General features: G+C 43.2%; 1 protein-coding gene across 11 annotated transcripts in view; it reads left to right on the forward strand.

Annotated features, from left to right (window-relative positions):
- Window positions 1-12,967, forward strand: part of BLTP1 (bridge-like lipid transfer protein family member 1) — a 478,785-nt gene that overhangs the window by 215,596 nt on the left and 250,222 nt on the right. For all 11 annotated transcript variants that reach the window (XM_089672161.1, XM_089672163.1, XM_089672166.1 and 8 more), the window contains exon 21: window positions 2,260-2,397. In XM_089672161.1, coding sequence (XP_089528287.1) covers window positions 2,260-2,397 — 138 coding nt within the window. The remainder of the gene's footprint in view (window positions 1-2,259; window positions 2,398-12,967) is intronic.

Raw genomic sequence — 12,967 nt, forward strand, 5'->3', positions numbered from 1 at the left:
ACAGAGATTTTCCAAGTAAACTTTTATTGGATTGACAAATGTAACTCTGGTTTATATTGCTATTACAATGCTGCTGTTATCAAATGAAAGTGTAACCATAAGTCTTTAACCCTTTTGCTGCCAGGTCTGTATGTTGTATGGACCTGACAATGGGGGTTTTACACACAATCCAGTGGCTGTACCAGACTCCTGCCTGTCGGGTGGCTGTGCTGCAGACCGATTGCTTCCACACATCCCCATAGCAGCTCCCCTCACCATGTGTTCCGGGCTCTGCATGCCCATATATGGGCCTGAGGCCAACATGGCGGGTGTTGGCAGGTGGTTGGGAAAGAGAAGTGCAGACACACGTCCTCTCTCCTCCCCTTTGTGCTGTGATCTGAAAAGTGATGTGTATGGTTTCACTTCGGCTGTTCTAGCCGGGGAGGAATGTATTGCAGTGCGATCTGCATTGCAATACATTCAATGGATCTCATAGCCTAGAGGAGACATGTAGGGTCTTTTAGATCCTGCATGTCTCATTAATGAGAACCTGTTACCTAAAAATCATCACATAGGGGACTTTGTGTCCCTTATGTGATGCAAAAAATGTTTGTTTTTTTTCCCAAAAAAATAAAGTTACACCAAAGCACATAACATTCCCCCACTCCCCCAAAAAATTTTGAGGCCCCCCCCCCCACATAGACGCATGTATGAACATAAATGCATGCGTCGATGCCAATGCATAATGCAAACGTTGATTGCGATATATATGTTACATATCGCTGCAGAGGCTGCAATGAAAGCAATAATTTTAGCACAAGACCTCCTCTGTAACATTAAACTGATGACCTGTAGAGGCTTTTGAAAAGTTTCCTATAGAAAATAAAGGGTACTGAAGTTTGTTTGCACACAAATTTAAGATTGACATGTTTGGTATCTATTTACTATTTAATTGGAACTACCGGTATTTTATTTTCTAGGGTGTCTGCTTTCAGAAAATATATAAGGTTTGGGGGTTTTGTGTAATCTTCAGGCCTAAAATGATTTTTTTAAACGTGTGCAAAAAATGCAAAAATGGCTCTGGCAGCAAAAGGATTAAAGGCTAGGCACATTTAAAATTGATATATCTTTTATGAGGGGATCCTAGTAGCTTAAATGCATTGGTATCTTTATCTCCATGTGTAAAAAGAGATGAGACATGATGGATCCTCTTTCCAATGGCCTGGTGTAATGCATTTTAGATTGTTTTACTATATACCTTATTTAAAAAAAATCTTATGTCATTTTCCTTTCCCTGTCTTGGTCATAAACCATCTGGAAATGTCTTGAAGTTAATGGTTCTAAAAGCTAGACATGTTTTACCTTAATGCATATTCTGCATTAAGGTAAATAAATTCCCACTAGTTTCGCCCCCCCCCCTTACCTCCCTTTATACTTACTATCTCTATCCAGCACTGTGCCTGTCTACAGCAGTCCTGGTCTCTCTCTCTCTCTTCACAGGCTCAGAGGCAGCAGCCGGAGTCACTAGCATATGCTGCTGTCAATTAAATCCTGTGAGGAGGGAGCGGGGGCTGGTGCCGAGCAGCACTGTGTGTGTCAATGCAGGAGCAAACCCTCAGGTGTGTCACCATAGGAAGCGGCTTCTTATGATGACACACAAGAGAAGAGGAGGAGCCAAAAGCGTGGCGGGGGACCCCAAAAGGAGGAGGTTTTGGGTTGCTCTGTGCAATACCATTGCACAAAGGTAAGTATGCCATGTTTATTATTTTAACTAGTTCCTGCCGAACTTGCACTTATATGCAGTCTCTTGGCAGGTGGGCGATAACACTGAGAGGCCCCATATATGCATCTATTTGTTAACACTTTACTGTGCTGAGAGCACACTCCCTGCTCACTCCTAGCACAGGAACGAACAGTTACTGGAAAGCTCCTGATGCATACTTGCGATTTGGAGCTTTCCAATCATGTGACTGCCAATCACAGCGGTTACATGATTGGAATGCCTGCCTCCGCCTCCTGGCATTTAGATCAACTTAAAGGGCCAGAAATGGGTTCATAAAATTAAAAAATCAGTTTACTTATTCTACTCCAGTTAGATCAACACTTCACACTCTCATTGTTTTATCTTCAACTGCCAGCACAGAAAACAAAGATACAAAGAATGCCTATGGTTTGTGACTGACCTGTAAACGTGGGCTTATGTGGTCTTATACTAGACTTACAAATTGTGCATTTGCCTTGCAATCTGTGTACTCATAATAGATATCTCTTTTCACTTAGCATTGCAGTAATGATGGACCAGAATGTCCAACTGCTTTTCTAGAGAGACTCTGCTTTGAGATGAAGAAAACGTACCGTGAAACTTTCCTCCAGCTCGTACTGTCTCCTGTGTACATATTTGTGAATGACAACTACCAGGTATTTTTCTTTGCTGAGGGCTGCACTTTTTAATAACATTAGGAATGAACAATCTGAGTTCAGAACTGCTTGTAAGGAATTGATTTGTTCTATTTATTTTGCTTTTAACAGTAGGATATATTTGCAGTAAATTGCACCAACAGACTAGTATTGCAACATATTTTGTAGCATATAAGGCAGCATACTTTTGCTAATTTTTTCAGATCTTGAAACAAATTGTGAAAGTGTCAGGGTACATAAGAGATTACAGTAATTTATAGAAAACAATATAGAATAAAATCTATGATGCACATATTTGCTATTCCTGGTTTCAGTTGTTCTCTTTTAAGTGTGCATAAATAACCTGGTGCAGTTATGTTCAGCATTCAGTCACTAATGTGTAATGTATATGTTAAAAGTGATCATTTGTAATTAATCAGCAACCCTTGTGTGTTATACAAACATATTGTGTTATTTTACTCTTCTCTTTCTGTAATTCTGAAATCATGTGTAAGATGAAAACAAATAACAATGAAATCTCTACGCCAAAAAAGAAAAGGAAAAACACAGATGAATGTGGTTATGGCTGTTGCAGTCTTCAAAATGTTTCTAACTTCCACATTAGTGAACCCTATAATTGTTTATATAGACTACGCTGCCAAAAATGTGAATCAAGATTGATAAACCGTTTGCCACATGTAAATATGCAAAAGATAAAAAAAAGAACACCAGGAAGTACAACAGTTGCTTAAAAAACAAAAGATAGGTGAACAGATGCTGGTGCCATTAATAACAAACAGGTGAACACTTTCAGGTGCTTCAGGTGACCCCACATGGATTTACACTCACCACAATGGATGGACCTTCTATTACTAGATCGGTCTCACTGCGCTTTTTTGGTTGCAACCACTGTTTATCTTGTCACTAACTTGACTATCACATGTAGAATGCGATTTCTTCCAATACAGTACACAACCACTCATAAAACCATATCAGGGAAAAGGTTCATTGCGCAAAGCAGCTGACTTTATTAAACCATATAAAACCTTACAATGACACCGTACTCATGCAAATGTGTCTAAGGAACTGCATAAGGTACATACAGCTCGTATAGTTCAGATGGCTGCTGCCACCCCGAGAACCAGAAGCTGACTTGCACTCCAGAGATGGGATGTAACGTTATAGGGTGCAGATGCTCAGCACTTCACCACATGCTGTATTGTAACATTTTTTGTGTGCTTGAAGCCAAGTGGACTTCACAAAATTTTCAAATTACTTTTAGGAAGTGTTTGTACTTGTTGAGGCTTGTTACTACTGATACTTGCATTAACCACTCACATACACTGATACAAAATTGCTTACCAGCTGACAGAGATTAGGGTCATTTGCCTACTGATACTTGATGGGTAGCAGGAACATAAACTTCAAGTGCAGTCAATAAAACCACCTTTTTTATGTCTTCAGGATGGTTTACAGTAAAGGAAATCATTAGCCTGATGTGTCATTACACTATCAATTGTCTACATAAACTGAGTGTATTTAACATTGGTCAACAAGTGAAAGCAATAATAAAAAACATTAATGTAAATAGTTATTAACGTGCAAAACATAAGCATGTGTGACGTTTCTTAATATAATAATAATTGGATATTGTTATTACCACACCTATGCCTTCAGATATTGATAAGCTTTATGGGACTTCCTTTTCACTATCTCTAAATTGAGAACTGGATGTCAGTCATTGCTTGCAAAAACATGCCGACTTGAGATGATGATGCATTGTGGATATCTCAGCAGTGGGAATCTTGTTAATCATCAGGTGACATTCTAGTTATGTCATATGACGTCACCCATATTTTGTTACACAGGGCTTCATATAGAAAGTAAGGAATTTCAAAGCTTATTATGTAAAATATAAATACAAAAGCAGCAATAAAGAGTGGCTGCATCCCATTGTTCATTCATTAATATCATACCAGACCATAAGTTTCAGTTTGCAAGTCAGCTTCAGCAACTTAGACACAGCTCAGGGCTTGAAAAAAGGGAGACCCAATAAGATTGTTGGATGTGCCTTAACCACTTCAAGTCCACTTTTATCCCTTTCCTGTCCAGGCCAATTTTCAGCTTTCAGTGCTATCACACTTTAAATGACAATTGTGCGGTCATGCAACACTGTACCCATATGAATTTTTTTAGCATTTTTTTTTAGACAGATACAACTTTATTTTGATGGTATATATTCACCACTGGGATTTTTATTTTTTAGCTATATAAATGAAAAATCCACAAAATTTGAAAAGAAAAGTGTTTTTTTTATAAAATTTTGCAAATAAATAATCTTTCTTCATAAATTTTGGCCAAAATGTATTCAATTATCTTTTTAGTAAAATAAAATAATCCAAATTAGTTTATAACCAACAATTATAATTTTACAATTATTTTTTTTTTATACTACCGTATTTTCCAGCATATGAGACGACTTTTTTACCCATGAAAATCTTCTCAAAAGTCGGGGGTCGTCTTATACGCCGGTATACGGCATGCTGACACTTGGTGTCAGGGTGGCACTTTTTAGGGGGGTGGTGCAGTGCCGCCGCCGCCCCCCCCTTTCCAACGGAAGGGACACTAAGTACAGAGGCGGGCAGGGGGCTGCTGTTTCTTACCTGGCTCCGGTCCCAGTCCCACGACAATGCAGTCCAGGAATCGCGGCTGCTCCTTCATTCAGTTCGGCCGCTCGGCTCCGCCTCCTCATTGGTGATTGGACGCCAGAACTGTAGCTCAGGAAATGCACACAGGCAGCCAATCTCCGGCGAGGAGGCGGAGCTGAGCTGCCCTGCTAAAATCGAGTGAGGGAGCGGCCGGTAAGTGTGCCGTGCAGAGGTGCTGCTGCAACCACGTACGCTGGCTGCAGCAGCAGCATGGAACAGAGGTCAGCAAGTGTCATTGGTGTCAGTGGGAGGAATAGTGCCCCATCATTGGTGTCACTGGTACTAATGATGGGGCATTATTCCTCCCACTGACACCAACGATGGGGCACTATTCCTCCCCCCCACTGACACTAACAATGGGGCACTATTCCACCCCCCACTGACACCAATGATGGGCACTATTCCACCCCCCACTGACACCAATGATGGGGTACTATTCCTCCCACTGACACCAATGTTGGGACACTATTCCTCCCACTGACACCAATGACAGGGCACTATTCCTCCCAATGATACCAAAGACGGGGCACTATTCCCCCCACTGATACTAATGATGGGGCACTATTCCTGTCACTGATACCAATGATGGGCCACTATTCCTCTCACTAATACTAATGATGGGGCACTGTTCCTCCCACTGACACCAATGATGGGACACTATTCCTCCCACTGATACCAATGATGGGCACTATTCCTCCCACTGATACCAATGATGGGGCACTATTCCTCCCACTGACACCAATGATGGGCCACTATTCCTCCCACTGATACCAATGATGGGGCACTATTCCTGCCACTGATGCCAATGATGGGGCACGATTCCTCCCACTGACACCAATGATGGGGCGCTATTCCTCCCACTGACACCAATGATGGGGTGCTATTCCTCCCACTGGCACCAATGATGGGGTGCTATTCCTCCCACTGGCACCAATGATGGGGCACGATTCCTCGCTCTGACACCAATGATTGGGCACGATTGCTCGCTCTGACACCAATGATGGGGCATTATTCCTCCCACTGACACCAATGATGGGACACTATTCCTCCCACTGACACCAATGATAGGGCACGATTCTTCCCACTGACACCAATGATGAGGCACTATTTCTCCCACTGACACTGATGGAGCACTATTCTTCACACACTGACACTAATGATGGGGCACCATCATTGGTGTCAGTGGGAGGAATAGTGTCCCATCATTGGTGTCAGTGGGAGGAATAGTGCCCCATCATTGGTGTCAGTGGGAGGAATAGCACCCCATCATTGGAATACCATACTGATTTCAATATGGTATGGTATTTCAAATCTGATGTTTTTTAAATTTTTATTTGGTGTGCGTTGGAAGAGGGGTAGTCTTATATGGCGAGTATAGCCCAAACCCTATATTTTAACAGGAAAAGTAGGGGGTCGTCTTATACGCCGGAAAATACGGTATTTGTTTTTTTGTTTTGTTTTTTTAACATACTGTCACCCTAGCAGTACAGTGTCACCATAGTGAGTGATGAAGATTTTTTTTTTTTTTTTTTACACTGATTGGTTTTATACCCGTAACGGCTGTAAAAGCAATCATTTCTCCTCTCTGGCTGCTTTCTTTCAGCTTGTCACATGGTACAAGGCTTTTGTGAATAGCCTTGTACCATGTGATCTCTGTGATCATTCACAGATTTCACACGTAGTAAGCAATAATATCAGAAGTGACATCTTGCTTACTACTCTTCATATGATCACTGATTGGCCAATCAGTGATCACATAATTGGGTCCCGTACAACGATCGGTGTTCCGCTGTGTCCTCCGGACACAGCGGGCATTGGATTGCGGTGCTGCGCGCTCCCAGGGAGTGCGCACAAGCGGCGAGGACGTTTATAAATGGCCACCTGCCCCCGCACTGCTCCTCCGTTTATATACATGGGCCGGACAGTAAGTGGTTAAAGAATGTTATCCCAACATTTCATATTCCTGATATATGTCTGTTGTACCATGTACTTGTGTTAGTGACCATGTACAATGTACTTGTGTTAAAAAGTATCCTGTTCTCTTTGTATGTTTTCCTTTGTGTGAAATCCCTGGTTTTCCTGCCAGTCCCCCTGCTTTCCTATTTAAAACTGACCGCGCTAGGCATGAGAGCACATCCATCTCAACGTGGTCAGTTTTCTGGCTGTGCTGGGTGGATAGCCTGCCTGTCCTCCAGTGTCAAAGACTTGTGCTGACATGCGCCCCCTGCACAGCCATTCACTGGAAAGATCAGTTTACTTCTATTTTTTTCACCCCACCTCTCTATGCCCCTTATACAGCTGAGAATGGCGATTATGTGTTCATGTATAGGAGAAAAGAAAAAAAAGATATTTTAAAATGTTTTGTTTTTAAATCTATACAAAAATGTTTGCTTTCATTTACAGTTGTGTTCAAAATAATAGCAGTCAGACATCACTAACCTGATCAATCACTGTTTTTGGTAGAAATTATATTTCTACATGGCAAATAATTTACTAGCAGGTGTAGTAGAGTAATAGAAATCCAACAGACCCAACAGTCATGATATGCATGCTGCTGATTCTGTGTAATTGAATCACTAATTGAAAGGGGCATGTTTAAATAATAGCAGTGTGGAGTTCTATTAGTGAGGTCATTCATTCTTTGAAAAACAGATGGCAATTATTGCCCTTATTTAACCTCCCTAGCGGTCTGAGTATGTCCATATTTCTGAGCTCAAAGCGGTACATTTTTTTGCATGGAAATATGTATTTTTTTTATTGTAGGCCTGTAATTTTTTAGGAATAACTCACTGTAAACATCCCGGGTAGGATAAAACTTGAAACACGAAATCATAAATTATAATTTAATAAATCATAAAAAATAATAATATAATAAATTTAATTCAATAATATAATCAAACCAAAAACACTGAAATTTGAAATATAGCGCCAAGTTCGCACATCACTGAACAAAGTCGCCAAATCGTTTTCAGTGTCTGATGACGAATTTCCCCACGAATCATAACTCAATTCTGCAAGTGGTTCTGATTTACTATCGCTGTTCTCTAGCTGGTCTAAAACCGATTTTGACCTAAAGGGACGTGTCACATCTATGGTAGTGAGCTCTATCAAACCACAGCTTGGGGTTCCCCAGGGTGCGGAGTCTAAGCTCCAACCCGCTTGTTCACCAGGGCCCCTGATGGTGGGGAACAACACACATGTGAAGGTATCAAGGGAAGCATGGAGGTAAGTGTAAACACACAAGAGGCTGCAAGCTAACTTGTGACAGTACCCCCCCCCCCCCCCTCTTATGAGGTCTCCCCATTTTTTTAGGGCCAGGCTTAAGGGGAAACCTCTGATGAAGCAACTCCACCAGATGGGGTGCAGAAACATCAGTAGAAGGAATCCAACACCTCTCCTCAGGACCATATCCCTTCCAGTCAATTAGATACAAGAGCTTCCCTCTGATGAATTTAGAATCCAAGATTTGCTTGACTTCATACTGATCCGAAGTACTTGCTATTGAGGAAGAATGATGATGAGGACAGGAAAACCTGTTGATGATATACGGTCTCAGAAGAGAAACATGGAAAACATTAGGGATTCTCAGATGTGAAGAGAGGCAGAGTTTGAAAGCAACAGGATTGACCTGGCGAAGGATGGTAAGGGGACCAATGAACCGAGGAGCAAATTTCATAAAGGGTACCCGTAAACGGATACTCTTGGTAGAGAGCCAAACCTTGTCACCCGGGAAATATTTGGGACTCACCCGGTAATGACAATCAGAAGCTACTTTGTACTTAGAAGCTGACAGATGTAAGCTCTTGGAAACGTTTGCCTCGGAAGGAGTAAGAATAGGAGAACATACGACAGGAAGCTGGGCTGGAGCAGACACCAAAAACCGGGATGAAGGGTCTGGTGAGGAGGCTGCCAGGGAAGGCAAAGGGGTGGGCATGAAGGCTTTGATTTGTATAGTGGGCAAGACAGGCTGTGCGGAACAGGAACCTGGGGTAATACAAGGAACAGAGGGCACTGTAGGATGTATGGGGACAGGACAAGGGACAGAAGGCACGGTAGGGTGTAGGGGGGCAGGACAGGGAACAAAGGGTTTAGTAGCTACTAATGTGGAAGCCACGGCTGGCTCCAAAGCAGCTGAAGGGAGTTATGGGGTCTCAGCATGCACGGCACATGAATCTGGGAACTCAGATGGTACAGAGGTCACAGATGTTGGAACCTCCACCCATCCGAAAGGTCGCGATATAGGAGCTCTGAGCTGCAACATATGTAAAGGGACCGAAGATTTGGGCAGCAAAGACGGCAAGGAACTAGAGGCGGACAGCACCGGAAGAGGGCCCGTAATAGGAGTAGGCAGGGGAGCAGCCTTACTACACGAAACATCTTGTAAGGTCTGGCAATGTTGAGGGAGCATCGGAGAGGTGGTGGCCACAGCCACGGGTACAGTGCGAGGTGGGCGGACAGCACAAGACCTAATTAGATGACCTTCAGCCCCACAGTAAAGGCATAGACCTAATCTTAGGCGACGCAATCGCTCTTGTGGAGTAAGGAGTGTTCGGCCTAACTGCATGGGCTCTTCAGACGTCGGTACTGTTACAGAGGTAAGTGGATCAGGGACTTTCTGGGAAACAGGAGCAAAAGAACCCACTGGAGGGCGACGTGGATGAGCCCTTTCCAGATCTTGCTCCTGGAAGCGGATATCGATCTGGATGCTAAGAGCAATCAAGTCATCCAGGGAGGAGGGTATGGTTCTCCCAGCTATTTCATCCTTAATACGGTCTGCTAGACCCTGCCAAAAGGTTGCAGAGAGGGCTTCATTATTCCATGCCAGTTCCGAGGCTAAGGTGCGAAACAGAACTGCATATTGACCAACAGTCCTGCTACCTTGACAAAGCCAAAGAAGAGCTCCCGCAGTGGATGAAGTCCTGCCGGGCACATCGAACGTTTTTCGGAAAGCTTGCAGGAAGGCTGGGAGACTGGAGATGGTGTGGTCTTGACGCTCCCACAGTGGCGAGGCCCAAGCCAGTGCTTCACCTGAAAGGAGGGAGATCATGTATGCCACCTTGGAACAATCGGTAGGGAAATGATCGGCTGCTAATTCAAAATGAATTGAGCACTGATTGATGAAGCCTCGGCAGGCCTTAGGATCACCAAAGAAGTGAGGTGGCGGAGGCAGTTGGAGTCTCAAAGGACCGTGTTCCACTGGGGGAACAGCGGAAGGTGGAGCAGCGGGAACCGGAGCAGAATGTGAGGAAATGGACGCAACCTGTAGCTGATCCATCCGGGAGGAGAGTTCATGCAGACAGTGCATGAGTTGTTCTTGGAAGACCTGTTGGACCTAGACTCTCAGCACCAAAGCCTGAAGTTGTTCCAGGACATGCTGCGGTGTCTCCGAAGAGCTCATGGCCTGAGCAAACTGTCACGTCTATGGTAGTGAGCTCTATCAAACCACAGCTTGGGGTTCCCAAGGGTGCAGGGTCTAAGCTCCAACCTGCTCGTTCACCAGGGCCCCTGATGGTGGGGATGGACTTGGAGCAAGCTGGAACCAGGTCGCGGCCCCCAGGTACACCCAGCTGAGGTAGAAGAGACCGCTAGCGGGAGCAGGGTACAATGGGAGTAGAGACAGGAGATCCAGTTGGCAAGCTGAGGTCAGGACAGGCAGAAAACTAGTAATGTCAAGAATGAAGCCGGGGTCGGTACACAGGTAGACAATATAGGAGGAATGTCAGGGACAAAGCCGGGGTCGGTACACAGATATACTAAACGGATTCTCAGTAGAACACAGGGGAGCTCCAACAACAAATGTTGCTCAGGCAATGTGGCCCAGTCTGAGCAGATCTTAAAAAGACAGGCAGACAAGGAGGTGGGACAGGAAGTGATGGAAGGGAAGGACATAAAACCCAGGGAATAGAAGACAACGCCCATAGGTGAGCACCGAACAACACATGTGAAGGAATCAAGGGCAGCATGGAGGTAAGTGTAAACACACAAGAGGCTGCAAGCTAACTTGTGACAGGACGCTTTTTGGACACCATGGACGTTTCTGAGTTTCTAGGCAGAAAGAACAGTAAAAATGTAGGCAGGGCACAGGACAAAGCACTAGGGACAAAATGTATGTGAAATGGTTTGAGACAGTAATGTTTTACTATGTGATTTTAGTGAATGTCACTTTTGTAATTTTCAAATTTCCCGCCGTTCCCTCCCCCGTACATCTCGACGCTCGCAGGGGATGGAACCCAGATGACAGATGCCGGCATCCGCCTGATTACATTGCCAGGGACACTGCAGGAGGGACATCGCGGGAGCACAGGACAAGGTAAGTGATCAAGGGATCGCGGAGCAGTGCCGCATGGTAAGCCCGAGTGTAGCTCGGGGTTACTGCTTGTGGTACTGAAACTTTACCCCAAGCTACACTCGGGAATACCGCCAGGGAGGTTAAGGAAGGAAGGCAGCAAATGTTGTACATGCTGGTTACAGGGCATTTCTCTCTGAAATTCTGAGGAAAATGGGTCGTTCCAGACATTGTTCAGAAGAACAGCGTACCTTGATTAAAAAGTTGATTGGAGAGGGGAAAACATATAAAGAAGTGCAGAAAATGATAGCTAATGCTTTAAAATGGCAACCAAAACCTTAAAGACGTGGAAGAAAGCAAAAAGCTACCATTCGAATGGATAGAAGAATAGCCAAAATGGCAAGGACTCAGCCAACAATCAGCTCCAGGAAGATCAAAGAAGGTCAAAAGTTACCTGTGAGTACTGTTACAATTAGAAGACGCCTATGTGAAGCCAAGCTATCTGCAAGAACCCCCCGCAAAGTCCCACTGTTGAAAAAAAAGACGTGCTGAAAAGGTTACAATTTGCCAGGGATCATGGATCAGTTTGAATAAATCAGAATACTTGAAAAGGTCATGCTGCCTTATGCTGAAGAGGAAATGCCATTGAAATGGGTGTTCCAACAAGACAACGACCCCAAACACACTAGTAAACTTGCAACATCTTGGTTCCAGACCAACAAGATTGACGTTATGGAGTGGCCAGCCCAATCCCCGGATCTTAATCCAATAGACAACTTGTGGGGTGACATAAAAAATGCAGTTTCTGAGGCAAAACCAAGAAATAGAGAAGAACTGTGGAATGTAGTCCAATCATCCTAGGCTGGAATACCTGTTCACAGGTGCCAGAAGTTGGTTGACTCAATGCAACACAGATGTACAGCAGTTCTCAGAAACAGTGCTTATACAACAAAATAATAATTAAGTGATTCAAAGGAAAGCAAAATCTTCAAACATTTTTCAGTTTATATAGTGAATGTTTGAGTTTGTAAAGAAGAATACAAACACTGCTATTTTTTTGAACAGTCTAATATTCACTTTTCTTCAATTTTTTTAGAGGAACAACACAAATTTGTTTAATTTTTCTTCATGTTTTGATTTGGAATAGAATGTGTAGTGTTCCCAATGCCTTTGTGTGTATGGAAATAAAAGCTATTAGAAGGATTTTGAGCTTTATTAACTTTTTTCAACACACTGCTATTATTTTGAACACAACTGTATATTTTAAACTGAATGGGTAGTTTTACAAGGTGAGGGTTCACATATACGTTAATGGCAGTGTTCACCCTTACTAATGCTTGCTTATCCCCATAACTCTCATGATAATGGGATACATTTGCTTTTTTAGATACCAGTGTCTTTATGTTAATGTATATCTTTGCTTGCACTTGATGACTAATGCGGATGACACTTGTTTGTTTTCAGATTGTTTTATTTATTCCATTTTAATGCCTATACAAATTCAGTGTATTCCTTTTCAATCAAAAAAATTAGAAACAGTAAATATGTTACTACTGAGAAAAGGAATGGAAATATGTTTTGTAGAAACTCCACTCCT

Source organism: Staurois parvus, unplaced genomic scaffold (assembly GCF_062004578.1).
Source record: "Staurois parvus isolate SC_StPar_1 unplaced genomic scaffold, SC_StPar_1.0 ptg000122l, whole genome shotgun sequence".
NCBI classification, from domain to species: domain Eukaryota; kingdom Metazoa; phylum Chordata; class Amphibia; order Anura; family Ranidae; genus Staurois; species Staurois parvus.